The 27653-nt window shown below is 45.1% G+C and overlaps 3 protein-coding genes and 1 long non-coding RNA gene across 24 annotated transcripts in view; 2 read left to right on the top strand and 2 right to left on the bottom strand.

Annotated features, from left to right (window-relative positions):
* Positions 1-1399, bottom strand: part of HORMAD2 (HORMA domain containing 2) — a 91222-nt gene extending 89823 nt beyond the window's left edge. Inside the window, exon 1 of one of the 2 annotated variants that reach the window (XM_081175067.1) lies at positions 1377-1399. The gene's annotated coding sequence lies outside the window, so the exon portion shown is untranslated. The other variant, XM_081175064.1, reaches the window with a different exon arrangement.
* The window catches only part of LOC308576079, a 68613-nt gene extending 41925 nt beyond the window's left edge, over positions 1-26688 (top strand). The window contains exon 3 of the long non-coding RNA XR_014003064.1: positions 25194-26688. This is a non-coding gene — a long non-coding RNA (uncharacterized lncRNA). The remainder of the gene's footprint in view (positions 1-25193) is intronic.
* The window catches only part of MTMR3 (myotubularin related protein 3), an 82758-nt gene that overhangs the window by 4445 nt on the left and 50660 nt on the right, over positions 1-27653 (bottom strand). For 6 of the 19 annotated variants that reach the window (XM_081174717.1, XM_081174718.1, XM_081174706.1 and 3 more), the window contains 2 exons: positions 26886-26912; positions 22054-24787 (listed from right to left, as the gene is read on the bottom strand). The exons of 2 other annotated variants lie outside the window; for them this stretch is intronic. In XM_081174717.1, coding sequence (XP_081030843.1) covers positions 24616-24787; positions 26886-26912 — 199 coding nt within the window. In that variant the 3' untranslated portion in view covers positions 22054-24615. 11 more of the 19 variants (XM_081174719.1, XM_081174710.1, XM_081174708.1 and 8 more) reach the window with 6 other exon arrangements.
* On the top strand, positions 2720-20512 carry LOC308575846 (acyl-CoA dehydrogenase family member 11-like). Of its 2 annotated transcripts, XM_081174918.1 has the most exons (14): positions 2720-2872; positions 4007-4239; positions 4768-4867; positions 5924-6041; positions 6955-7097; positions 7701-7850; positions 12765-12859; positions 13377-13476; positions 14232-14372; positions 14881-14973; positions 16764-16871; positions 17886-18057; positions 19460-19526; positions 20235-20512. In XM_081174918.1, the coding sequence occupies exons 1-14, from the start codon at positions 2723-2725 to the stop codon at positions 20359-20361; spliced, it is 1797 nt and encodes a 598-aa protein (XP_081031044.1). In that variant the 5' UTR covers positions 2720-2722; the 3' UTR covers positions 20362-20512. The 2 variants fall into 2 exon arrangements, with proteins under 2 accessions (XP_081031044.1, XP_081031045.1); XM_081174919.1 differs by lacking the exons at positions 16764-16871; positions 17886-18057; positions 19460-19526; positions 20235-20512 and adding an exon at positions 15202-15454.

Genomic DNA, 27653 nt, shown 5'->3' with positions numbered 1-27653 from the left:
GGGTTATTTATTTTTAATAAATGTGTATATACTCATAACAATATCCAAGTGGTTTCCAACAATTATACATACACTGTATGTACCATACAATAAGTTAGTGGGTGTGACTCATTTAAATCAATAAAATCCCACGGGTTTACCCTGAGCAGGACTTAAGTTGGACACAATCCCTGTTTAGCTGTGAGAGCAGGTGAATTTCTCCCCAGAGGTTTTTAAACTGCTTTTGGAAGTTCTTGTTTGTTTGTTTAGTTGTTAATTGTATTGTTTTATTACAGAAGTGTTTGCTTCCCTGGGCTCCTTTGCAATGAAGGGCGGGATTATAAATTTAAGAAATGAATACTAAGCGACCCCTGGAACGCGTGAAGGGCAGCTGAAGTGTCCCTGAGCAAGTGCAGAGCCCGTTTCCCTTGAAGATCAGATCAGAGGAGGGCTATTTTCAAACTGAGAAGAAACTGAGCCTCTCCAGACCTCTTAGTAGGCTGTAGGCTATCTCGAAATTGGGGCAAGTACTGGGGACATTTGTTTCCCTCTTTCCCTATATACCTGGGGGAGTTTTGCGACGGCGGAAGGGAAAGCCACAATTTCCCTGAGACGGAAATTCCCTGAGACGGAGCTTCCCTTCAGGTGGAATAGAATCCTGCCCGCTTCCCGCCTAAATTCAGCGCCCGCCTGAGGAGAGCGTCGGAGTCGACCGTTGAATTTAGGCGGGAAACGGGTAGGATTCTATTTCACCTGAGGGGGGGGGACCTCCGTCTGAGGGAAAATCTCTGGCCGTTTAGTTTCATATTAAAGCATTAATCCGGGTTCAGTGCCTCAAAGCATCTATCTCCAAAGGCTGGGAGAGACTCGCTGCCTGAAAACCTGGAGAGCGATTGCTGCCAGGGTTTGTGGACAATACTGAGCTCGATGGACCAAGGGGCAGCTTCCTATTATCTTGCAAATAAAGTTGGCTCGGGTCGAGGGAGGGAATCTGCTGCGCCAGCTCCGCGGCTTCCTCCTCCTCCTCCTCCAATCTTTCCCCGAAACCTTCAATAGGTGCCAGCCCTTTCCAACGTCCCATTCAGGCTCGCCCTGCCGGCTACTTGCGCAAGGGAAACGGGTCCTTTGTTTTGTTACAAGCCCCAGTTCCCGCCTCCAGCCATGCCTCTGCTTCTAAACTGGTTTAGGCAGGAGGCGTCGTAGTCCCTGTTTCTTATTCCGCCTTTACTGGAACCTCCTTTCCTGAACCTCTTTAGTCATGTTGTTGGTTTCATATTGAAGCATGAATCCGGGTTCAGTGGCTAAAAAGCACCTGTCTCCAGGCAAGGGCGAGGAGAGACTCCCTGCCTGAAAACCTGGAGAGCGATACCTGCCAGGGCTTGTTGACAATACAGTACCAATGGGCTGACTTAGTTGTAGAAGGGAGCTTCCTATTTTCGTGCAAATGAAGGTGAATCGGGTGGAGAAAGGGAGTCTGCTCCGCTGTTTCCTTTTCCTCCTCCTTTTGCCGAAGTTGGGGAAACCTTCAGATCGGTGCTTTGCAAGGACTCCTTTCGGCGTTGCTCGCCGACCTCATCCTGCCGGCTGCTTGCGCAAGGGAAAGAGATTCGTTTTTCTTTTCTTTTTATGCAAACCCCAGCCATACCTCTGGGGCAATTGGCCTCCTGGCCCGCAGAGGAGCTGTCTCTTTCTAAACTTGTTTATGCACGCAGGATCGCCCCCCTTTCGGCTTCCGCCTTTACTGAACTTTTTAATCATGTTGTTAGAAGGGGGAGGTGGCTCAAGGTGAAACAAACGCGCCCGATAGGTTCTTTCTTCGGCCGCTTTTGGTTTGCTTTTTGGCTTCTGGTTTGTTTATTTATTTCGGCAAGTTGGCCATGTGAACGCCTTGCAAGCCGAAGCTGTCAAACTGCGAAGTTTGGTTGCAAAGCTTAGGGCAAGCAGGGAATCAAAAGTGCAAAGCTTGGGGCAAGAGGCGAATCGCGTTTTCCAAAGGCTAGAATCAGTAAGTGGAGGCTGTCGCAGGAACCCCCCCCCCCAAAAAAAATCATTCAGTTTGTACAAACTTCACACACACACACAACATTGCGTTTCGCTTCTGTTATAAATTCATAGAAAATCAACCATACATCGGATCTGCACTATTCCACTTTTATTTTACTCCATGAAGGAAGGACTACAAAATGGGGAAGGTTTGATACAAGGCCAGCCATAATCCCTTGAGCATACCAGCACATACACAGGAGCCCTGCCCAGTTGCTATGCCAACCCTGATGGTCCTAGACAGACGACCATCAAGATCACAAAGAACTTGCATATGGGAGTGGATTCAGCACGGACTGGAACAAAGGACAATGTTCAGCTCTTCCCTCTGGGGGCAGGAAACTGCAAGCTCCCCTTTTTCACGTGGAAAGTACTCATGGGGAGGGGGGGAAAGGAGGAACCAGCCAGGTGACAGGACACTCAGGTTACCACCATAACTCCTCCCTCAACCCCTCCTTTTTGTGATGTAGCTGTGATGTAGTCTTCAGGGTGTAGTTTGGGGGATTAGTAACTAATGAAAGTTAGCGTCTTCTTTTGTTCTGGGCTTCCATTTTGCTCCATCTTGTTGCTGGTGGGAGTCCTGTCGTGACAGTATCCAATAAAGGCCAAGCCTACAGGCTGCTGTTTTACTCCAAGTTATCCTGGTTGGTGTCTTTGTTTTTGTCCAAGGGAGCCCTCGGATTTTTCCATTAATAAGCCCATGGATCAAAAATGCTCCTCACAGCACCTAAGGGAGCTTTTTGCCAGGAAAGAAATTGGGGTCTTTTGTCAAGAACAGCCTAGGATTGGAAATCCATACCTGGAAGATGCTTTTCTTCAGGATTACTTGAAATCACAGCTACCCACTGAGGTCTGTATTTTATATATCATATTATATACATAGACACACAGATATATATTTAATGCATGTGCATGCACACACAAAATGTTCTGTGACATCTAGAGACTCCTAGAATTGTAGAATTAGAAGGGACTCCAAGGGTAATCTCATCCAACCCCCTATAATACAAGAATCTCAGCTCGTTTGCACACATAATTTACATGGATTTGATTACTTCCTCTGATTTTTAAAAAAGCAAGACTGAAACTCTTAGGGCAGCACCCCATTCATCCAAATGTAGCAGCCTACACTGAATTCCAAAGTTGTTCTTGAATACCCTCCAATATTTCACAAATGGAAATAGAGACAGGTTGGTAAAATTCCTATTCCTATACCAAGGACCACTGCACAAGCCATCACTATCTTTTGCATGTTGCTAAAGGTTCTGTTCTCTCACGTGTGTTACTTGACCCTACATAGGAAGGTACCTTCCACTGAATCAAACGAATTGGCCTATCTAGCTCAGTATTGTCTATATTTGACTGGCAACAGCTCTCCAGGGGTTTGGACAGGGAACCTTTCCCAGCCCTACCGGGAGCCACCATTGGGGATTGAACTAGGGACCTTTTGTCTGCAAAGCAGATGCTCTTCCCTTAAGTTACAGCAAAGTATCTTGCCCTCCACTGATTTAAAAATCAAATGGGTGTTTGTTCTTTGCTTAGGTGTTATGCAAGAAGCCAGCAGTTTGCCCTGTTCCCAAGCTGCTGTCCACAGTTAAAAACAAACCTCACTAGTTGAAGCAGGTGAAAAGTGAACTATGTATGGGTCATTATGTATGTGCAGTTATTAAGTAGTAATTTTTTTAAGTGCAAGACAGTCTCCCAAGCTATGTTTTGGAGGAAAGTCCAAAAGTACAGGCAGTGGGGTTGATTCTTTATAACATAAGCACATTTCAAATAACAGCAGTACATAATACTCAGTTTAAAAGGATCAGTATAAGAGACAGGTAAGGTCAAACAGGGAGCCCAATACTTTGCTTTATGTTCTGCTTGCTGTGATGTTTTGGTTTGTTTTTATTTTATTTTATTTTTTTATTTATACATAGATACATACATACATACCGGTACATACTTGTCCACCTGCCCACATTCTTTTACTTTGCAGGTGTTTGCTGATGTAAGTTTGGACCTTGAACAGTTTGGGGCTCGAGTGAAGGATGAAATTGATCTCCTGGGACGCGAGTGTGATATAAACCCTCCACAACTTAAGCAGTTTGATGCCTGGGGGCGGCGTGTGGATGAAATTATCACCTGCCCAGCCTGGAAGAGGATGAAGGAGATCTCGGCTGAGGAGGGGCTGATTGCTGAGGCTTATGAGAGGAGATACTCTAACTGGAGGTACAAATTTAGTTGACACCTTCAGACTCAGTTGGCCACACTTCAGGGCGGCGAACATGTCCATATACCTCCAGTGCCATTCAAAATGAAATGTCCCTACAGTGGGGATAGTGACACTTTTCTAGATGAAAGAACTCCCACAGTAGAACTCCCACAGCATGTAATGATTGGCCACCAATTTTGATGGCTTTAAAAATCAGCAAGGCAAATTCATGTAAGGCTACTATCAATGGCTAGTAGCTACGATGGCTATGTTCTGCCTCCACTGTTGAAGGCAGTATGCCTCTGAACTCCATTTGCTGGGAATTGGAAGTGGGAAGACTGCTGTCGTACCCATGTTCTGCTTGTGAGCTTCTCATTGAGGCATCTAGTTGGCCGCTATGAGAACAGAGTGCCGACCTGATAGGTCTTTAGCCAAGCTCTTCTTGTGTTCTTGTGTAGCTATAATCCAGCTGAGATCTCTCTATAGCAAATATATTTTTCTCTTGGCATTTCTAAATTCAGCAAAGCTTTGTTTCTCCTTCACAGCCGCGTTCATCAGATTGCCAAACTGTACCTTTTCGCACCTTCTTCTGGTAGTTTTTTAGCTCCTCTGGCCATGACTGATGGAGCAGCAAAAGTAATAGAGGTAATATCACAAGTCAGTGCTCAGCAGGTAGATCACTATATTGCATTGCTCTGAATTAGACTAAGTTGGAGGTTCATTTCTGGAATGCTGCTACCAAAGCAAAACGCCCTCCCCATAAGTTCCCCTTACCAAAAAACAAAACTCCTATGCACAACACTATTATTTACAAACCTTGGAGAGCTGCTAGACTCATACTGAGCTAGGCTAATGGTCTATATAAGACATATTCCTCAGTTCCCCAAGGCCTTCCCTAATAACGCCAGATTGGGAGTTAGCAAAACTGGTGCATATGTGGCATCCTGGCTCTGCTTAGATCCAAAGTGATGCATATCAGCCAGCTCTGCTGATAAACCTTTTGGTCATTATCTCAGATGCAGATCTTTGGCAGCGCAACTGGTTCCACCACACTGGGCTCTGAGCCTACAGGGCACCATAGTGAACAGAGCAGAATTGAAGGCAAGAGGCTGGGGGGTGGGGCTCCAAATTTTGGCCTTGCACAGGGTGCCACTGATATTTAAAAGACCAAAGTCTAACTCTGACTATCTGGAGTTTTTGGTGTAAGACCTCTGTGGGAAAGTTCCCTTGCCTGACTTTGCAGCTCACCCAGCCCTAGCCAGACTGTCATGGACTGGTTGGATGCAGAGGAGTGGTGGGAGGCACCAGCAAGGGAACCACCAGGCAAAGAAGGCTCAGAGCCAGGGCATTTGTGATAGGACAATGATGCGGGGTCAGAGGAAAGTGTTGAAAGCTGAATGAGCAACAGGGTTTTTAGTGAGCAGGAAGAGGCTGTGGCGGAAGGCAGCCGAGCCTCAGAGGTGTCAGAGGAATGGGGCCAGGAGACAGAAATGAGGCAGGCTGCTGAAGAATTCAGGGAGTCTCCCCCTTCTGCTGAGACCAGCTCTCCTCCCACCTGGTCTCCCAATGCATGCAGAGGAAAAAAGAAGGAGGAGCAACAAATGACAGGACAAAGGAGCTTTGGGCTGCCGTGGAAGGAACCAGGAGAGGAAATCCTGTTTGTTTTTCTTTCTCCCGTCTGTTTCCTTCAACTCCCAACAGTCCTTGGGTATCCCCAAACCCCTCAAAGAAGTTTTTATCCACTTGACATCACGTGACCCTGCCAAATTCTGGACTTCTGGCCAGTGGATGACTGAACGCAGAGGGGGCTCTGATGTTGGTAAGTGGGAAGTCTGACACAGAGTGCAATACAAAATGCCTTAAGAAATGAGTAGTGGTGCAGTTAGATAATGTTACACCATCAGCCTAATGGTTTGTTGAGGCATGGAGAGAGGACATTTAGATGGCCATGTGTATAACGCCTGTTGTGAAATGCACAATTAACATTTCTCCCACCACCCCAACACCTCTTCCATTCCATGCTTTTAACTGCTTCCACATTTCTAATGGGGGGGGGGGAATGAACAAATGAAAAACAGTTTACCAACCTGGTAATAAGAAAGATAATACTCTAAGCACGTGCAGTCTCAGTTTAAAAATTCAATTAACTCACAGGACCACCATGACTATATGAATAAAGTTTGATAGTTTCTAATTCTTTCTCATGTGATTCTGTGAAACTTGAACTCAGATCTATCCGCAGGCTTCTGGGGAAAGCCAGCCTGATGGGCGGGGTATGAATAATAAATTATTATTATTATTATCATTATGTCACATAGGCCAGACCCATAGTAATCACCATGGCAACATTGCTGGTGGGTAGGATATATATAACCAATCCTATGGATTGCAAACATTGTAGCTGCTTAAGTTTTCCTATTGCTTAAGTTTCACCTTAGGAACACAGGAAGCTGCCTTATACAGAGTCAGTATTATCTACACAGACTGGCAGCTTTTGTCCAGGGTTTGGGGCAGGGGTCTTTGCCAGCCCTACCTAGAAATGCTGGGGTTTGATCCTGGGAACTTCTGCATATGAAGCAGGTGCCATGACCTTTTCCCAAAGTTACTGAGGTGCCAGCTTCTTTTTTCGCTACACTGCTGAATGATAATGTTGCTTTTTCTTCAGCTTGAAGCCAGTGCTGGTTATTTGTGAAGATCAGCAGCAGCTAAGACTGGGTGTTCTTTTCTTGCAGCTAGTGGCACAGAGACAGTAGCCCTGGAACTCCCTGATGGCAGCTACAGTCTCCATGGCTTGAAATGGTTTACTTCGGCCACCGATTCAGATATAACTTTGACACTGGCAAGGAGCATGACTGCTGATGGACAAATACAGCAGGTCAGATTCCTAAATGAGGAAACTGAAGGACCAGCTCACAAGCAGTAATCAGTAATGTGGAAGTGGGGTGAGAAACAGGGTCCTTCACTGGCCATTTTGACAGTCGTTGGGGCCACTTACCTGCCCCTCACCTGACATCACATGATCCATTGGGCCTTGCTGTGTTAATCAGCTGATCAGCGCTTATAGCAAGACCCCCTTTGGGCAGGAATCAGCTGCACTAAGAAGCTCTGAGAACTCTGTAGCACAGCCAATCCCTGCAGAGCTTGTATCATCACCGAACAGCTGATCAGCACTGACAGCAAACCTTGTTTGCCAAGAAACTATCCAGTGTAGTACACTTTAAGGATCCTGATTGTTCCCTTACAGCTATGTCTTTACCTGCCACATCCTCATTTCACATACGATGTCAGGTGAGGATCAGGTGGGCTTGGTTTGCAGAAAACAGCTTCACAGGCCAAAGAGAACCCATGCCTGGCCTAATTTGCTTCACAGACTGGAGGTTTCCCATTGCTGCAGTAATGTATTGCACAATGTATTCATTCTAGCTCCATTCTCCTTGTTACCAGTCAGTGTTTCTCACCTTTGCATTCTCGGCTGCAGGGCTCCAAAGGTCTGTCTCTGTTCTACCTGAAGATGCGCGATGAGGAAGGGAAGCTGAATGGGATTGAGATACAACGGCTGAAAGACAAGCTGGGCACAAGGCAAATGCCGACCGCAGAGCTCCTCCTAAATGGAGCCAAGTCACTCAAGGTTGTTTAATGGTTTCTTTACATGTAAAGGTTCATCATTGTTCCACTCGATGTGTGTGTCTTTAAGGGGCCAGAGCAAGGGCCAGAGCAAACTAACGAGACCCAGCTTTACAGCTGTGAAACATAGCAGGTGCTGCTGAGTTGTACAGATTAAACTGTGTCAGCAATTGGGTAGAGTATATAAGGAGCAGCACCTAGCTCTCCCATTACCCTGGGGGATTGGTTGGTGGTTGGGTCTGGTTTGTTGATGTATTTAGTGTAAATGGAGTTTTTGTTTTTCTTATTAAAACCTTCTTTAAGTTATTTGTGAGTCCCTTTTTAATGCATGGTCTCCCCAGCAAGCTCTCTGCAGCGCTACCATACTGCAAAAAGCCACCATCTTTAGTTATGGGCCCAGCTGCTGAGTGGATGACTGCATATTTTTGGACTCTGAGAAAGGTTTGGAAACTCCTTCTCCTGTTAGCGTAGTTTTTGTGGGTCTGGAAGAGTTCCAGAATGGTTGACCGGGTTCCAGAAGCTGAGAAGGCTCTGGTCTTCCCACAGCTGACAGATGAGAACTATAGTTTATGGTCTTTTCGGGTGGAGGCGCTTTTGACCTCTAGAGAAGTATGGACCTATGTAACTGATGACCCTCCTGACCCTGTGACTAATGCTTGGTCGAAAGGAGATGCAAAAGCCAGGGCAATAATTAATTTGGCAGTCAGCGACCAGCAAGTAGTCTATATAAGAAATAAGAAAACTGCCAAAGAAATGTGGGACAGTCTTGCAGCAGTGCATGTTAGAAAAGAGTCAGCGTCTGCATTGACGTTTTTCAAGCAGTTGTACCAGACGAAGTTGCAGCCTGGTGGTGATTTGGCAGCACACTTGAGACGTCTGGAGGCAATACGCGGCGAATTAATTCGAAGGGACATGGAGATACCTGATATTCAGTATATTTTTATCATTCTTTGTTCCCTTAATGAGGACTTTGATAGTATAGCTAGCCAGATATCTGCCGTTCCACCAGCACAATTAACTGTGGAAGGGGTAATGGCAAGATTAATGGGCGAGTTGGATAGAAGGGAGGCTTGTGCCATAAGCACTCCTGTTTCCAGAAGGAATGAGGAACGCCATATGCAAACTTGTGGTGATACAACTGCATTTAAAGCTGCAAAGCGTTGTTGGTTCTGCAATAAGCAAGGACATTTTGCAAAGGACTGCAGAGCCAAAAGAAAGCAAAGTACTCCCAAGTCTGTTTCTGTTCGTCAATCACGGTCGTCAGCCCAGCAGCCGACATCGTACCGTAAAGACAGAAACGAGCCGCGAGCTTTTCATGCTCGGACAACAGATCGTAAAAGAATTAAAGGTGCCAAGTGGAATTCTTTTATTGTTGACTCAGGTGCATCCCAGCACGTCTGCAACAATCGAAGCTTGTTTATTTCTTTCGAAGAGGAAATTGGTAATGTACATTTAGCCAATTCACAAGTCCTGCAGTCGCTTGGCAGGGGTACTGTTAAACTTGACTCTTTAAACATTACAATAGCGAACTGCATTTACTGCCCGTCAATGGACAATTTATTATCAGTAAGATGCTTTGCTCGTCAAGGCATCTGTGCATTTCTTAAAGTCAATGTGTGAGTTTTTCGATGGGAACAAACGTCTATTGTATGCCCGGGAATCTGATGGTTTATATAGACTGTATTTTCGCACCTACTCACAATCGCCTAGAAATTGCAGAGTAGCACAGTCAAGCCAGGGGTTGAGGAATGTAAGGCCACATTCTGGGTGTGTCCATCAGGCGCACAGACTTTTAGGACACCTGAATTTTGCTGATGTAATTAAGACAAAGAATATTGTTAATGGCCTCAACTTAAAACCATGCAAATTCTTTATGCAATGTCTATCCTGTTGCAAGAATAAGATTAAGGTTGCACGCAAGGGTAGGTGCTCAGATAGGAAAGTAACTGAGCCATTTGAGCGTGTACATTGTGATTTAGTTGGGCCACTCCCACCATCATTAGGAGGTTCGAAGTACTGGCTTACCCTGATAGACCAGTATAGTAGATATTGTTGGACTTATGCAATAGCTGAGAAGTCCCAAGCATTTGAGAAGTACAAGGTTTTTTTTGCAACTGGGTAAAAACACACTTTAACAAACCTATTAAGAACCTGTTTTCTGACCGGGGCGGGGAATTTGTCTGAGGTTTTTGAGAAATTCCTGGAAGCGCAGGGGACTACTCATGAGTTATCTTGCCCCCGAAGTCCCTGGCAAAATGGGCTTGTTGAAGTTGTGCAGCGTGACTTGCAGGCAGGGGTTAAAACTTATCTGCACGATGCTAATCTGCCCAAAGACTTTTGGGCTGAAGCGCTTAATGCCTTTTGTTATGTTAGAAATTGCAGTTATTCTGGTTTAGATGTCACCCCCTATGAAAAGCTGTTTAAAAAACGCCCTAATCTGAAATACCTACGCATTTGGGGTTCAGATGTAATTATGCATTATCCCGCTAAACAGAAATTGGGTGAGCGTAGTGTTCAGGGAAAATTAATGGGCTACCAGCAGGGGGCGTACAGAATTTACATACCAGCAACTGGCAAATTTCATATTACCAGAAGCATGATACAAACTGTAAATTGGAATGGGGTTGCTGTTTTCCAAGATGCTAACGGTATAGATAATACTGAGGAAGAAGAGGGAGAAGCAGCAGCAGCAGCAGGAAATGGTGCTTCTGAATTAATGGGGAAAGATGAAAAGCCTGTTGAATCTGATAATTTGTTTGAGGACTTAAAGTCACAGGCACCCGAGGGGAGGTTAGATTCTCTTGAGTTTTCTGACCGTGAGCTTAGCCTACAGGCACCTCTTCAGCCTGACAATGATGGTTTACAACCTGAAACTAGTAGTTTACTTAGTCCCATTAAGTCTGAGGAGTCTGACTCTCCTTCCGGACTGAGACGCTCAGATAGAAAGAGGCAGAAGCCACAACGTTTTGCAGATGAACATTTTAATACTGTGTATGCCAATAAGGCGGTTTTTGAGCCAAAAAGCTACAATGATGTTCAGAAATTACCTAAGCACCAAGCTGTAAATTGGTATAAAGCTATGAACTCTGAGATAGCTTCTTTACAAGAGCATAACACTTGGTCTCTTGTACCACAAACCCCAGATATGAGATTTATTGATTCAAAATGGGTTTATAGAGTTAAAATGAATGACAAAAATGAAGTTGTAAGGTACAAGGCTAGATTAGTTGCTAGGGGCTTTCAACAAATTCCAGGCGAAGATTATGATTTGTGCTATTCACCAAGTGTAAAATATGAAACATTTAAGCTTTTGTTAAAAGATGCATCACAACATGGACATTCTGTTTATCACCTAGATATAAAAACTGCATATTTCTTTGCAGATTTAAAAGAAACTAATTGCTGAAGAAATGGTTGTATTTAAATATGTTCCAGGTGACAATCAAATTGCAGACATTTTTACTAAAGCACTTCCAAAGGTTACACATGAAAAACATGTACAAAGTATGCTTTATGTTTTTGTTCCACAATGATGAACCGCAGGGGAAATGTTTAATGGTTTCTTTACATGTAAAGGTTCATCATTGTTCCACTCGATGTGTGTGTCTTTAAGGGGCCAGAGCAAGGGCCAGAGCAAACTAACGAGACCCAGCTTTACAGCTGTGAAACATAGCAGGTGCTGCTGAGTTGTACTGATTAAACTGTGTCAGCAATTGGGTAGAGTATATAAGGAGCAGCACCTAGCTCTCCCATTACCCTGGGGGATTGGTTGGTGGTTGGGTCTGGTTTGTTGATGTATTTAGTGTAAATGGAGTTTTTGTTTTTCTTATTAAAGCCTTCTTTAAGTTATTTGTGAGTCCCTTTTTAATGCATGGTCTCCCCAGCAAGCTCTCTGCAGCGCTACCATACTGCAAAAAAGCCAACAAAGGTGAGCAAAAAGAAAAAGGTGTGGAGGAAAACTTCCTCCAAAGCTCAGATTCTATTTCCCTGGTATGAGACAAATGAAAGCAAGGTGCTCTGGAGCAGGGCAGCTCTCTGTGGATTTTGCCCATGCATGGAGCTGCCATGCAGGTGCAGAAGCAGACATCTAACAGCCAAAGCAGCATGGATGAGAATTTCCGCCTCCTTAGGAAAACCAAGTTACTAGGAAAAAGAAACAGCATCAAACTGTTAAACAATGCCTTCTGGAGTACTATGGTACTCAGAGGAAGACTAAGAGCAGGCCAATGCACTCTTACAATCTCCTCACAGATGGGGAACCTCAGACCTGGAGGCCAAATGCAGTGCTCCAGGTCTCTCTATCTGGGCCTTAAAACTTCTCAGGCCACACACCCTACTGGCCCTACTTTATACCCCAAGGGTTGTTTTTTTTCCTTTCGGGCCAGTGTGAAATGTGTCCTTGAACTCCAATAATGGCCTTTGTCTGGATGGAGAATAAAGAGGTGTGTGTGTTGAAAGTAGATTATTGTCCATGATCACTTTTGCCTTTGGTCCCATCCACCACTGGCATCCTTGAAAATTCGTTCCTTGGCCTTCATGCCCTTTCTGCTTCTGTTATGCAGATCCTTACCAAAGAATTGCATCAATTGTTTGTTAGCATGTTTCAGGTTTGTTTTGCTTACTGAGCTGCCCCCTCACCCCATTCCTGTTTTTTTTACCCTATGAGCTGCTCTTCCATTCCTAATGGCTAGATATGTATCTATGCAACTGTACTGTGTGTACGTATTTCTTGACTGAAGAATTTGTGCAGAGTTCCCACTGCTCTGCTTAGGAGTTACGGGCAGGCGGAAAGGGTATTACAGGCTTTTATGCCCCAGGGAGAACATGAGAGAAAGCAAATAGATTCCCTTTTTACTAAATTGCAATACAGACCATGCTAACTAACCTTATTCTGGCTTTTTCTGCTTCATGCTTCCAGATCTCTGCAGAGGGCCGGGGTGTGGCTTCCATTGCAAACATGCTGACCATCACTAGGATCCACAATGTCATTTATGCAGTTGCGTGCATGAGAAGGTAATTCATGTCCTCTTCCCTAAGACCTACTGGGCCGTTGGGATTAATTATGGCTCTTTGAATCATGCTGCTGTCTGAATAAGCATTAAAGTAAGATGAGGTTGGCTGTGAAAATGCTGTTAAGAAACTCCTGGTTTCCAAATTGTGGTAGTAAACTATAGTTCCCAGGATTCCTTTGGGAGAATCATGTACTTGCTGTGTATGGTGCAGATGGTAACTTACTATCTCTCAAATAAAACCACTGCTTGTGAGCTACAATTAGCTACCTCAATCAGAAGTCTACACAGAGGAAGAATGAGGAACCTGAGACACTCCAGATGTTGTTAGACTACAGCTCCCATCATTTCTGACCATTGGCCACGCTGGCTGGGGCTGGTGCAAGTTGTAGTCCAGCAACATCTGGAAGGCCACAGGTTAGTCACTCCTCTCAACAGCTGTGGCCTTTGCGACCTTGGGGCATATATTCTCACATGTGACCTTTGCATTTAATTAGCTAAAAATTGCCTTCCATCTCCAGAGTGATCACCCTGGCAAGGGATTATGCCACCAAGAGGGAAGCCTTTGGAAAACCCCTGAAGGCTCACCCTTTGCACATGCAGACTTTGGCTCGAATGGAGGTGAGCATTCGGAGATGCTGGTTTTGTTTGACCTTGACCCTTGAGGTCTTCCCCTGCCACCTATTAAGCACATGAGACTCCCCTCCACATTCACGTTCCTCTTGGTCGTGAGGTGAAGGTGGTTTCTTCTTTCTCCCTTGAAAAGCCCATAGAGCCGAAGGAGGAAGTTGGAAGAGTGAGGTTCTTTCTCACAGCCTCTTTCAGCTCCATGTGCTTTTCAGACCTCAGATAAATTCTGTGGTATCCAGAAGCTCCCTTAGAAAAGCAAAATGCCTGTAGTTTTTCTCTGTCTCAAGGTGGGGTGGGAGCTTACCAGTGGGAGTGCAAAAAGAAGTGACCAGAGGTGGTGGCAGTGGCTCTCCAGGATTTCAGGCAGCCCTACCTGGATATGTCTGGCATCAGACTTGGGACCTAATGCATGTTAGGCAGATGCTCCACCACTAAGCTAAAATCCTTAAGACATAGGAATCTGTCTTAAACTGAGTAAGACATCATTTTCCATCTAGTTCATTATTGTCTACATTAACTGGCACTGGCTTTCCAGTGTTTCAGACAGGGAACACTTCCAGCCTTACCTGGATATTCCAGGGATTGATCCTGGGACTTTCTGTATGCCAAGCAGGCGTTCTGCCACTCAGCTACCGCCCTTGCACATTATGAAATCCTTGTTTCTGCAGCCAAGTGATACTTGTTGTAAGAACATTGTGTGCTCCTCCACCCTGCCCTAATGATCCCACGCTGTCTTGCTCCTGCAGGTGCAAGCTCGAGGAGCATTCCTGCTGATGATGGAGATAGGGAAATTGCTCGGACTGGAAGAAACCAAGAAGGACACTGAACAAGACCAGCACATGCTTAGACTGCTGACGCCTGTTGCCAAACTTTACACTGGGAAACAAGTAGTGTTTCAAGGCCTAAAATTTGGTTTCATGGTTTAGTTACATATTGGGCTCGGAAGCAAAAAGGGAGGATTCACAGAGGAGCCAGGTGCTAATTGTGGGGGAGGAAAGGAAAGGAAAGAACAGAACTTGGTAATTGTTTAATGGCCAAGTGGTTGTGAAATAGTAACACCCTGCCAGGGTAAGCGTATTCAAGAAATTGAACTATTATAAACATATAGGAATTATAGCTACTCAGATGTTTTCCTGGATGGGCTTCTGCCCTAGGGTGGTCCCTTAGCCTTGATCCTCTTTTCAACAAGCCTTTCCCATCCCCAGATTCTAGACAGTGCAAAGTGGGATAGTACAAATGTGCCACATTTCACCTCCCCACACCCCAGTCTGCTGACAGGTCTGTAATGCGCTTTAGGTGTATATGAAGTTGTCAGAGATGGGCGGAGACCAGGGGCAGATCTCTGGGTGTTCAAGGTTAATGGGAATGTGCACATACCACATGTCTTTGTTGCAGGCTGTTGCGGTTACCTCAGAAGGGCTGGAGTGTTTTGGAGGGCAGGGCTACATGGAAGATACAGGCCTGGCAGGAATTTTACGGGATGCCCAGGTATTAAGCCACACACCCACACCCTGCAAAAAAGGCATTTTTCTTAGCTTCTCCTTCTTTCAGCAGCCTATATCCTATAGCAGTGCTGTTGAGGTAGAGCAAGGGACAAAAACTGGCTTCAGAATCCTGGTGGTGGCTCCATTATTTGGAGGCTCCAGGAGCTTAGACATTGCTTGTCACAGTGCTCCAAGCTCACAATAGAATTAGTTATTTTCACTCTTCTTTCAGGTAAAAATTCTGAGGTTGAAAAATGTACTCTCTGCATCTGTTTCTCCAGGATTAAGAATGCACCAGCTGTTGATACAGAATGTCTTAGAAAGAGCAGCTTCAAACTGTGTCCCTACAGCTTGTAACTGGATTTACGCACCAAATACCAGGGACTTCAAATTAACGGCAGGTGTTAATCATGAGTTAGATACAATCCCTTAGTGCCAATGTTATTTCTTCAAAGATGAATATTTATAGTAAGCCTATAGAAGTCTCCTGAGATGCCCCAACCCTCTGTCTGCTGTAACAAATGAACACAGCTGGCAGATTGTGAAAGATGGACCAGTTCTCAGCTACAAAGAGCACTATCAAGGAATAGTTATGCAAACACAAACAGGCTATATTTGGGAGGGGCATTCAAAAATATTAGTTGGAGGGCAGTGCCCACCCTGCCCTAGATCAAGCAACACCCCCAAAATGTTTGTTTACAAATTAGATATAGGCCAGGTTAAGATCAGACCACTCGATACACTGCAGACAGATGAAATGAAGTCCTGACAATCCCTTCTCTATTGCAAAGCACATCCGGGAGACTGCATTTCATCAGAGAAGGGCTGGGGGCACGTGTCACCATTCCACTCTCACTTGTTAACAGCGGTCTTCTGTTCTTTTTGGGTGGCCGGGGGAGAGTGTGCACTGGGCGGGGGCCAGACATGCAGGGCCCAGAGAACCCACCATGCCAGGCTTTCCCTCACCGCCAACACTGCTAAGTGTACGTACATGGGGCATGGAGGGTTCACGGAGCCTGCGTGCTAGTTCATCCCTGCCCACCAGAATAAAGCGGGGCTACGCCCCTGCCCACCCATGCAGGCAGAAGCCTGGCTGACTGACATGGCCCTTGGCTGGCAAATCCCCATCCCACCCTGACGCTGGCCAGGCAGACATTCAGCAAGGGGGCTGGGGACACAGCGGTCAAGCCAGGCCAGGCTCCAGGGCTGAGAGACCCCCAGCAGCAGGCAGGTGGGAAAGGAATCTCTGTGTGGCTCACACCCCCTAAAAATCATGCGCCTGCTGCTCTCCCCCCCCCCGCCCCATGCTATTCCCCTGCTTGTTAATATAGTCTGGATAGGAACATCACAGATGGTAGAAAGCAGCTGTCGGGAAAGAGTTCAGCATCCTCTGCTACCCATTTTCGAACTCAAAACCATGCTGACCGTGCTGTATTTTGTGACCAGAAAGGGCAATTTGTTTTTCAGCTTTCTACGTTTATTTTCTTCAGGCTTTGCCAACTTGGTGCCCTCCAGTTGTTCTGGACTACAGTTCTTGGCAGTCCCAGCCAGCACAGCCATAGAATGCTAGAGCTGGTGGGAGTTGTAGTCCTAAACATCTGGAGGGTGACAGATTGGCAGAGATTGATATATTGCAGAGATTTCAGGAGCGATATTTCATCTGGAGTGACATGCAGTTGCTCTTACTCTTCCATCCATTACTAATCTAACATCTCAACTTTCCCTCAACGTCTTAGATTTTGGCTTCCCTTGTAATTTTGTTTGCTGTCCTCCTTTTCTCTGACTCCCTGACAGGTGCTAACTATCTGGGAAGGAACAACTAATATCCTCTCTCTGGATGTTCTGCGCTCCCTAGTCAAGAGCCAAGGAAAAGTGCTGGATGCATTTTTCTCTACTGCCCAGGTGAGCATTCCTCAACAAGGACACATTACTGTTAATGTCACTGCTACAAATGTAATCCTAAACTATGCCTACCTTCCAACCTGGTGCCTTCCTAATGGTTTTGACTGCAATTTCCAACAGCCATGGCCAACAGAGTTGTGCTGGCAGGGGCTGATGTTATGTTTGTGTGTGTGTGTGTGTGTGTGTGTGTGATTTTGTTAAATTTATATTCTATCCTTCCACCCAAAGGAGCCCAGGGCAGCAGGCAAGCAAGCAATAAAACAATCAAACATCTTAAAAACCATTCCAGTACAGATGCAGACTGGGAAATATATCCGCTTAAAAGGCTTGTTGAAAGAGGAAGGTCTTCAGCAGGTACCAAAAAGGCAACAGAATTGGCACATAATGTTCAAAGGGAGCAGATTCCAAAGGGCAGGTGCCAGAACCCTAAAGGCCATATTGTTACAATGTGTGGAATGAACCTCCTACTAAGATGGCATCTGCAGAAGGCCCTCACCTCCAGAGCATAATCATTAACTGGGTATATAGGGTGTGTGTGTGTGTGATTTTGTTAAATTTAAATTCTATCCTTCCACCCAAAGGAGCCCAGGGCAGCAAGCAAGCAAGCAATAAAACAATGAAACATTTTATTCTATGACAAGGGGGGGGGGCATGACCTTCCAGATGTGATTGGGAAGCTGCAACATGGGATTTGGAGTCTCCATCACCTAGCTGACATGAGCACTATTAAGGAATGATAGGTATAGTCTAACAATAGCTGGAGGACCCTCCCAATTGCACTATGTGATAACACTTACACTTGTGATAAAGTGGACTCAAGTTCTTAAAACATTATGTCATACTAACAACTGTAAATTCTTTAAGGTACCCTAAGGCTCTTTCTTGTTCAGATCAACATAGTTGTCTGGGGGAAAATGTAAACTTTTGTTCAGATTTGCTAACAGCTGAAAATATGGTTTAGATTGGACAGCAGAACTGGCTGTTTCGAGAAACATATGTTTTATTTCCTTGCAGACCAAGTTGAAGGTGGCGCTTAGCATTACTGAACTGGAACTTTCTGTGCAAATAGTTCAAAATTCTCTCCACAAACTCAAACAGTTCACTCAGAAAATAAGCTTAAAGGGGGAAGCCGGGATGCAGCTGTCTGCAAGAGACTTTGCCTATGCTCTGGCACGGATCTATGGAGGTAATGAAAATGCTGTTAAATAATCACTTTGCCAGCTTACTACAGAATGATGTAGAATACCACTGAAGTACGCTGAAGCTTATGACCACCGGGCATTTCTGGGTGATCTTCCAACCCAACTCTGCACTGCGAGTCTATGACCAATGATTAAAAAGTGGTATTTTTTTGACTGGATGCACAGCCACGTAGCAAGTGACTCATCTCAGGCAGGTGTAAAATGTCTTAATGTAAAAGATGCAATAAATTTACTTTGGGATAGGGAGAAGAAATCCATAATTGAAAAACAGCTGTTTCTAATACCTTGACAATCAAAAGAGGATTTTTGACAGGCACAAAATGTGTTCTAGTTCCTGATACAAAGGAGAGTCTGGCTCCCTTAGTACAACTAACATCATATGGCACATAGCAGTACACAAGAGGGCAGCACCAAATCAATGGACATCAAAAAGATTTAAGTTACTAGCACAGAACTGAATTTCTTGGAAAGCCAGCACATCAAGCTGCAATAGTTTATTTTCACTGAGGCAATTGTTCCTAAGAACATGTCTCGGAATTCTTCAGAAGATACTGGATGCACAATCTCCTGTCCTTGTGAACCGCTGTCGTTTTAAGCAAGCAGGCTGCCAGTGATCAGTATAATTTCAGAGAAGCCAATGGCTTTCCTTGTTGCTCCCAATCACTGCCATTATCTGTTCCACCACCTGTGACTACCTGATCTATTGACTACTGTACTTCCTCAGGCATACACCCATCTGGAAACGTTATCTTCACTACCTTCTAGTTTAAATCCCATTTTTCAGTTTTTGCCTCTGGAATTAAATTTGGCAAAGACAAAACACCCGGCAGGGGTGGGAAAGAGATGGCACTAGATATTTGGACTGCTGTTACTTTAGTGGCATTAGGTGTATACGGGGGTGGGGGGATATTCACAGACTAGTCTGTATGCCACAAAGGCCCACCATGGGCCAGAATGACTCACGTATGACTGACAGGTCTCTGGCACAGGCATGGGGAACTTTCTTCAGTTAGAGGGTTGCATACCATTCAGGGAAACATTTCAGGGACCACAGACCTGTGATGAGTAATGCCCAAACCCAAAGTGGTGGAGAAATAAATGTAAATTTTACCTTTTGCAATAGAGTAGCTTCTGTGCACCTCTGTCCTCCAGCAAGCAGCATTATTAGAGCTCAAGGGAATATTCCAGCCAGCCTAAACATGCAAATAGGATATGACAGAAGTGTAGTGAGGGGTTGGTGTAGGGAGAGTCTTAAGGGCCAGGTTAAGTGGTGCTTGAGGGCCATATTTGACCCCTTAACCTGAGGTTTCCCCTCCCTGCTGTAGCAGAATGTTACTTGGACAATAGCTCAGTAATGTTAACCACCTATATATTTGCTTTACATAGGAGTTCTCCTGCTGGAATATGCTGCCAGGCCGAATGCATCAGCCACAGACATCTATACTGCTCAGAGGTATTAAATACGATTAGTCCATCTTCCAAAGCAATTTCTAAGATGGCACAGACATATTCATATTTTTAACTGCTTAAGAAAGGGGGGCAGTCCTGGAATGCTGAAAGTCAGTGCAGCTGTCAAGGCTGAAGAGAAGCAGTTTAGATCAGACAACCTCTCATACGGCTCTAGAGAGCCAGGCTGTATGCATGTAGGGAAGCGAGAGAGGGACATAATGAGAGGACAGAGCTGTGTGATATTGGTGGGAAGGTGGTCAACTCTCACATAAGCATTTCAGAGTGGTCAGTCAAATCTATCCAGCAGGCTGCCCTGTACTGTTTGGTTTTCTAAAGGGACCACACGTGCCTTGTGATCATTAGGCTCCAGAACATGGGTGGCAGAGCAGATGGTCTCAAATCTCTTCACTAAATATAAATATTAAATGTTGATGCTTATGCTGAAGAGATAATATTTAGTTTCCCACATACATCAGGGCAGTTTCCTGCAAACTCTTAGCCAGGTGGGAAATCTATGGCCCGCCATAAGGTATTGAACTAGAACTCCCATCAGCCTTGATGATGGGAGATGTAGCTCAGCAACACCTGGAGGGCCAAGGGTTCACCACCTCTGCTTAATGCAGTAGGAGAATCATTGATGGGTTTAAAGTTTAAAACCAGATTTCCAGTTTAAATCAGTTGTACACAAGGGGCTTTGCTGCAACTCTTACAGATGGTGTCACCAAGACATGTGCCCTGTGGACAGTGAAGACAAAGCTGGGTCTTATAGCACTGGAGCAGCTTCTCTGGATACTTCCTTGGTTTATGACAAACACCCAGTTCTGAAAGGAAGACTGTAAGAAGGAAGGCAGAAGAGATGCCATGCACTATCCTGGAATAAAGAAGTTAGTGGGGAGAGAGACAGTTCTGATACAATAAAAAAGGTATTGCTTATTCTGAAGTAAGCTGGCAAAGACTGCAGTAAATAAAAGTAGAAATTTGAGAAACAAACAGCCTTTGCCACAAAACACTACATTCAACTGTGTGCATTCAACTCTTTTCAGTTCTTAATTTTTAACAGCCATGAGGATATGGAAAGAAGTGTATGAGCCCAAGTCTGGATGCAATCCATGGCTGCAAATCACAGTTGAACAGATCCCCAAGTTACTCTTTGTGCCTCTACCTTAATGACATACAGGTATGTTATGACCTCTCAGCATAACCAACTTCTAGCTCATTATGGAATACAAACCAAGCCTGACCTGTAAGGACAGTGGCATTGTGTCAAAAAGTTTGGAATGTGGCTCCTCCATCGGACACATGCTTAGCTCCCAGTTACATTTCAGGTACACTTATCAAGAAACAACACACAAAGATAGTAACAGGGCTAAATGATATAGGTTACAAAGCAGTGTGTGTGTGTGTGTGTATGCATCCCAACTAGTAAGTTCTGAAGGCTTTTTCTTTGCCCATATAACTGCTGCAAACCAAAAAGACCCCATTTAAGCCCTAGGAACCTTTCCAATTTGCAAGCACTTAGGCTGCAACCCCAAAAGCTGTAGGTGGTTTCAGAAGAAAATCCATGGAATTAATTAGATGGAAAGCCAATTTATCCAGCCAGATGGGTGTTAGCTGCTCCTAATGAACCACAAGGGAATCCAAGGAGCGGCAGCTCCAAGTAGCCTCAGCACACAGACCAAAGACTACAGACCAAATGTTCATATCAAGTCTCACCCACTTGCAAAATGGTTTACACAGGAACGTCTTTCCAGAGAGTGTGATGGAGCTCTCAGAGGGGATGACAGAGAAGGCTATAAACATGGAGATTCTTGCCAAAACAGATCAGATGAAAGAAAAGTGCTAGGAAGAACTCTAGTTTTATTGTGGGATACTTAGCTGGGCTGCTTAAAGGGAGTAAGGAGAAAGAAATTTGTAGCAGATTTATATGGTAAACTGGGAAATTTATATGGTAAGCTGGGAGCGCAGGAAAAGTTATTTAATGCTGTAGATCAGCAGTTCTCAACCTGCGGGTCCCCAGATGTTGGACTACAACTCCCATCATCCCTGAGCTCTGGCCTTGCTAGCTGGGGTGATGGGAGTTGTAGTTCAACAACATCTGGGGACCCACAGGTTGAGAAAGGCTGCTGTAGATCCTACCGACTGCCTGCCACTGAGGTAGTGAACACACCTCAAGCAGAATACCCAATTGGTGATGCAGTGTTCTCTTCTTGTGTGAGTAATGAGGGATGTAGCTGTGTAGTACACCGGTGTCTCTCATAGCTTGTGCATTTGGTACAACACAGTGTGTGCGCATATATACATGAAAAGGTTTTGAAAGTTTTTTTACAGGAGGAGGGGCATCTCATACTAGTAAAACCCTCAAGAGGTCAACTTGCTTCCAAAGGCAAACAAGGCTCTGTACCGCTGCTGTTGTTGCCACCACCACCCTGCCCAAACCAGTGACAAGGAAAAAGGGAAGATGTAGCAGCACATTTCTCCAGCTTACGGAAGGGTGGGGCAGTTAAAAAAGTAGGAAGTGGGTCAGCAAATGCTCCCATGCAAAACTCTAAACTTTATTCACTTTTATTTATATATATAACAATTCTAAAGTATTTATGTCTTGCTCTTGACAAAAGAAAATTGAAAAATATAAAGGAGCAACTTTGCGCTCCTCTTCAGGAGAGAAGAGTATTATATATACACAGCTATCTGGCGCGAGTGTCCGGCTTTACATACAAAGAATAAAATATTAATAAAAAAGTGCTTCATTGATCAAAAAGACTAAGAGCTGCAAGCGTTTATTCACACTGTACATCACAGACACGCCCCCCCAAAAAACCCGTATCAGAACCTCTTGGCACCTGTCGTTATGAACTGCAGAATATTAGACCTTGTTTTCACCATCTATTTGTACCATTAAAACCACACTGCCACAGTGCGCAACACAATTATGCTTTTCCTTCAAAAATCATCTCTCTATTCACCCACTTTAATGGATAAGTACTGATAAACTCCATTTACTCCATTGCAATTCTCACCTCTTAAAAAAAGAGTGCTATGCATCTTTGCTGCATACTCCCATAACATTTAATTTTATATTAAAAATCCAAAAGTCAAATTAGAGCCAGACTTTGTATTGCCCGTTCTCCCAGCTGGAAGAAAGGAGGAGTACAAAGAAGCTTCGTACATCCCCAAGCTGCCTTAAAAGGTGCAAAGTCTCTTCCTATGCCTCTTGGAAAGACTTGATTTTCATTCCCAAATGCTTCCCCTGTATGACTGTGTTGTAATCAACACACACACCTTTTCACAGAGAACATGGAAAGAAAGAAAAGTTTGCTGACAGGGCTTTCTTCTATTGGGTATTCCAATACACTCAAAAACTTCACTTTAGAAGGCATTGCCCTATCTTGGCAATAGGTTACTTCTAACTTTGCAATCTCGTTTTGGAAGATTGGTTTGCTTATTACACCACTGCTGCTGGAGTCTCTCTTCTTCCTCCATGCTATTAATACACAGCCCCCCTTGGTGTGGTTGGAGGGCTTTACTGGCAGTGCCACACATTCCCCACAGTTGCTGGCTTGGGTACAGTTGCCCACAATGCGTAAGAGCCAGAGGGAGATCAGTGCTGCCTACGAACTTGTGCCATGAGGAAGACATCTCAAGCTGAGGCAGTTTCAAGTGGTGGCAGCCGTGTGATAAGGGAAACATGTTCAGTAGTCAAATTCTACAGGCTGGGGCAGAGGAATATAGAGGCACGTCACTCTTGGTGGAATATTTAGGCAGAAGCTGCTTCAGCTTCCCCTAGCAAATGAATTGCAGAAAAAAATGTATTTTCACGCCCACCAACCAAAACCTATAAGTGTTTTTTGTTGGCAGGGTTGGGTTGGGAAGACGATATTAAAATAAAAATAGGAGGACTCAAGACTATTCATAGCACAGCAGTAGAAAAGTGATTTTAATGTAAGGGGCACATTTTCATTTTAGATGAGTTGTATCTTTACATACATATCTTTTTTTGGGGGGGCAGTTGTTAAAATGCCCTAGTTTGGGGGGCCTTGGCAAACCAGTTTTCACTGACTCTCCTGTGCAGAAAAACCCCGAACAAATCAAAGCCACCCCCCATTTGCTTTGGGGTTCTCCTTGTGAGAGGGGGAGCCTGGCCAACAGTATTGTTTGACTTTGCATGCAGCCTTCCCAGTGCAGCGAAGCAGCTCTGACTTCTGTGTAAACTATCTTTTTTTAAGAAGAAAAAAGTGGGGGCAAGGATAGCATTTTAACAGCTAGTAATAAGCCCAAACACCAGTTCCTTCAAAACAAATTGCATGTACAAGAGTCTTACAGTGAGGTGCCAGTTTAAAAATACAACCCTGAACAGGAATGGTCTGTCCAATCCCCCTTCCCTCTCACTTCCCTCAAACAAGCGTACACTTTCTTTAGCCAAAGTGGTCCAGGCATTGCCTACCTTGAGCCACAAGTCTGCCAACAACGGCAAAGGACTGCCCAACATGGAGATCTGCAACCCATTCTGCCGCCCCTTCCGCCACGCCTGCCCTTTCGTGCAGCAAGGATAACTAAGCCCACTCTAAGAACAGAGAGGGAGAGAGGTTTTTTTTTTGAGAAGGCAGCTCCCATTTCTTCTAGCAGCAACAACTTCCCAAACAGCAGGTTGCTGTTGGGAAGTAACAGGAGTGACTGGGGAAAAAGAAAGCATAAGCACCGACGCTACAAGGTATTCACAAGGTCTCTGGACCGATTTCCCTTCCTCTCACAGCAAGGTAGAATCCTCCGTCTGCAGCACAGTTCAGACAGTAGGGCAACAGAAATGCCAGCGGGGAAGATTCCAGACCCTCTTTTCGTCATCTTCCAGCAAAATCCACACAAAATTTACATGAGGTGGATGAAAATGACACTGGGAGGAACAGCTGGAAAGGAGGGGTTTCTGCTCCACTAGTACAGGCCCAGCATCCTGTCCCTCTGAGCATCTCTCCTCCCGACTCCAGAGTGCAAGGCTTCTCTCCAGTCCTACCAGCTTCAGTCAGCAGAGAAATGTGCGTATCTGCTTAGCAGGGAGAGGTGGTGCTGTCTCTTCCCAGCTTTCCTTCCACGCTGGAGCCTCAGTTTGAGGTGGCAGCAATAGGTTTGTCCAGTTCGAGGTCAAGGCTGGGGCTACTGGGATGTAAGCTGCTGTAGCAGGATTTGCAGACCCGGCTGGGTTCGAAGAGCTGCTGACTGGGGACCGGCACCTTCTGGTTACAGCAGCTGGAGCAAAAGACATTCCCACAATTCCTTCAGTCAGGAACAGGAAGAGAAGAAATTACAGTAAATTTGCAACTCAGAAATGTAGTTTCCACAACAGTACATGTCTTAAGTTGGTGCTTGCAGAAAAAGGTTAAGGGGGGGAGAGAGCCTTTGGGCTAGTTGCCAAAGAGCAGCTTGGGTGGAAGAGGGTTAAGTTCTTTCCCCCCTGCAAGCTGCAGTGGCTCAGAGCGCCACGGGATGGTGATGTCTGCTATGATGCCAGCCCAGAAATGGTGATCTGGAGGGGTGAAAAGAGCCTGTAACCGAGCCACAAATTTCTTTTGTGCCTATCTTCAGTGCAATGGAACACTTCAGCTATGTCTCCATCTGCTCCTGGCTGTTGCTTCCCAAAAAGAAGTTAACTAGAATCGAGCCTTGAAGACTGGCAAGCCAGTCAACTCCTACATAAGCCAGAAGTGAGCCAGCTGCAGCTCAAGGGAACTACAGCAACACTGTCTTTCAGCACAAAGAAAATGTGAGTCCATGGGGACCATGCAAAGCCACGCAGTGAGCAGCCAGAAAAGATGCAGCCCACATACTGAGTGAATGAGGAATGCAGCAGCTGACACATCTGTCAGTTGTCAGCCACAGCAGGGCCATAACAGCACATGCATCTTGGGGCAGGGATGGGGTCCTGCGTGCAACTAGAACCCCACAACCCCCCACTTCTGATCTCAAACCTGCTTTCCCCCAAATGCAGCTCTGAGCAGCATAAGCGGACAAGGTCCCTGGTTCATAATCTTTGGCTTGCAGATATAGGCAAGCATTAGGTAAGAATTGTTTTGCACCTCACTACAGGTGCCTTGAGGTTGGCATAAACAAACATAGCAGGTTTAATCTGCTCTTCTCCAGTAGCTTAATAGTGGGAGATAGGAGGCAACTGGCTTTATATAAAGAGTTCGTGCCAGGTGTGGTTTTTCTTTATGTTAACTGTCGATGTAACAGGCAAAGGGAAACATTTTTCATCTCACAAACTTTCATATTTCTAGCATGGCAAAGCAACCTCTAGATATCACTCACTCAGGGCTAGACTTGGGCTGGTGATTTGGAAGTCTTCTTATGGACTCCAATAGACACTGCTATCAGAGAGAACAGCAGGAGTGAAAACAACAAGGCAGTGAAGACAGACCACTCTATGAAAAAGCCATTCGAATGCCCTCACAGTGAAGATTCTGAAAGGGTGAGGGTTCACAGCCCGACCTAGCTGCCAAAAGACGACTAAATATTTCCTTTCAAGAGAAACTCCTGGACATTGTGCAAAAGAGAGACTATCTGTGGAATTTTCTGCCTGGGTATATCTGTTCAAATCTCACGCAAAGGGATCACTTAGTCCCTAAGCAGGTTCTTATATGCATTTCAGGATTTTTGCCAGACTCTTGGCCCTCAGTGTCAAAGTCATGTTCCTTCTCAGGGACTCCACCTGGCTAGCAGAGGAGACCCTAATGCTCATGCTGCCTTGCCCCTCACTCAGTGCCCGTTAGCCCACAATTAAGGCTTTTTTCACTCTTGTGCTATTTCAGAAGTGATTGGTAAGGTTCTCTCCCTGTACTGCTCAAGAACTCCCCAACAGCTGCCAGCTCTCTGTAATACCAAATTCAACGGAAAAAGGCCAAAATAATGTGTTGGTTTCTATATACCAGTGGTGTTAGGTGTGGAGGATTAGAGCTGTCCTCCTGACACTGGTGTCACTGCAGCTTACCTGGATGGGGCCAGGGCAGGGTGGACACATTGCCTTTGCTGCAGCTCTAGCTGGTAAGCTGCAGCGATACAGGGGGTCTCCACTCCACCAAACCGGATGCTACCACTCAATACACAGAAATTGCCTGCTCTTATAATTGAAATACTCATTGCAGATAAGCCACTTGCATGTTAGCCAAAGTTGCAGTATGCAGTATGAAACAAAAAGTCTTATTAGTAGAACGTGAAAAGAGGCCCACAGACCTCAATATCCAACTGGGCTGCTACCATTCGTCTTTGGTGTAATGATTTATGGGCAAGAGGAGTGCAGGGGAGGGAGTCAAAGGTTAGTTTGAAGAGGTTATTGGAGAAGTGCAAGCAGACAACAGAGGCTGTTCCAAATGCTCACCAAGTCTGATCAACACGGTCAGGGTCCCTGCAAGGAGGGGAGAAAAAGCTCAGAGGGGAGACTAAATCAGAGGATTTGTGGGTTTTCCCCCAGAAATGGCAAGGTGAGACCACTGTCTTTTCCTGCTAGCCTGAGAGAAGGTAATATACAGCTATGTTTTAAATAAAAAATGTTAGTGTGCTGTGAGAAATGAAGTTAAATGGCCCCTGCGAGCCCAACAATGGCCCAGCAATGGAAGATGCTGTCCCTGCTGCATCTCTGCATGGTATCTTTCTTCGGACCCACCTTCCTCCAATCAGTAGGCATGGCAAGAACACGTGCAGAAACACAGTGCATGGCCTCCACTGAGAAACATCATTTCTTATTGCAGAAAATAAACTGGTTTGGGTTTTTTGTTGGTGGTGGTGATGGTGGTTGGGGGGGGGGGTTGGTGGTGGTGAAGAGATATGAGGCACATGCCTCTGATTTTAATATAAAATAAAGAGAGCCACAGAAATCAGACTGGGAAACACAATTTAACTATTGAGGAAATGGACATGGCACACACTGTCTCAAGATGGATCAAATCTCAAAATTGGCTCCTACTTGTTCTTTGGAAGCCTTCTCAGCTAAGAAGTCTTGACACAGCTAGAAGATGAAGAAATTGAATGGGACATTTCCAACATTCTCCAAAGCTCCTGTTCTAACAGACTTCAGCACAAAGCAGAGGACCTCTGTCTATGAGGTGATTTAAACATTTGCTCAAAGCAGAAAATGCAGTGTAAAAGG

The sequence above is a fragment of the Podarcis bocagei genome (genome assembly GCF_964188305.1).
Source record: "Podarcis bocagei genome assembly, chromosome: 16".
Classification (NCBI taxonomy): Eukaryota; Metazoa; Chordata; class Lepidosauria; order Squamata; family Lacertidae; genus Podarcis; species Podarcis bocagei.
This window is presented reverse-complemented; position numbering and strand designations above follow the sequence as displayed.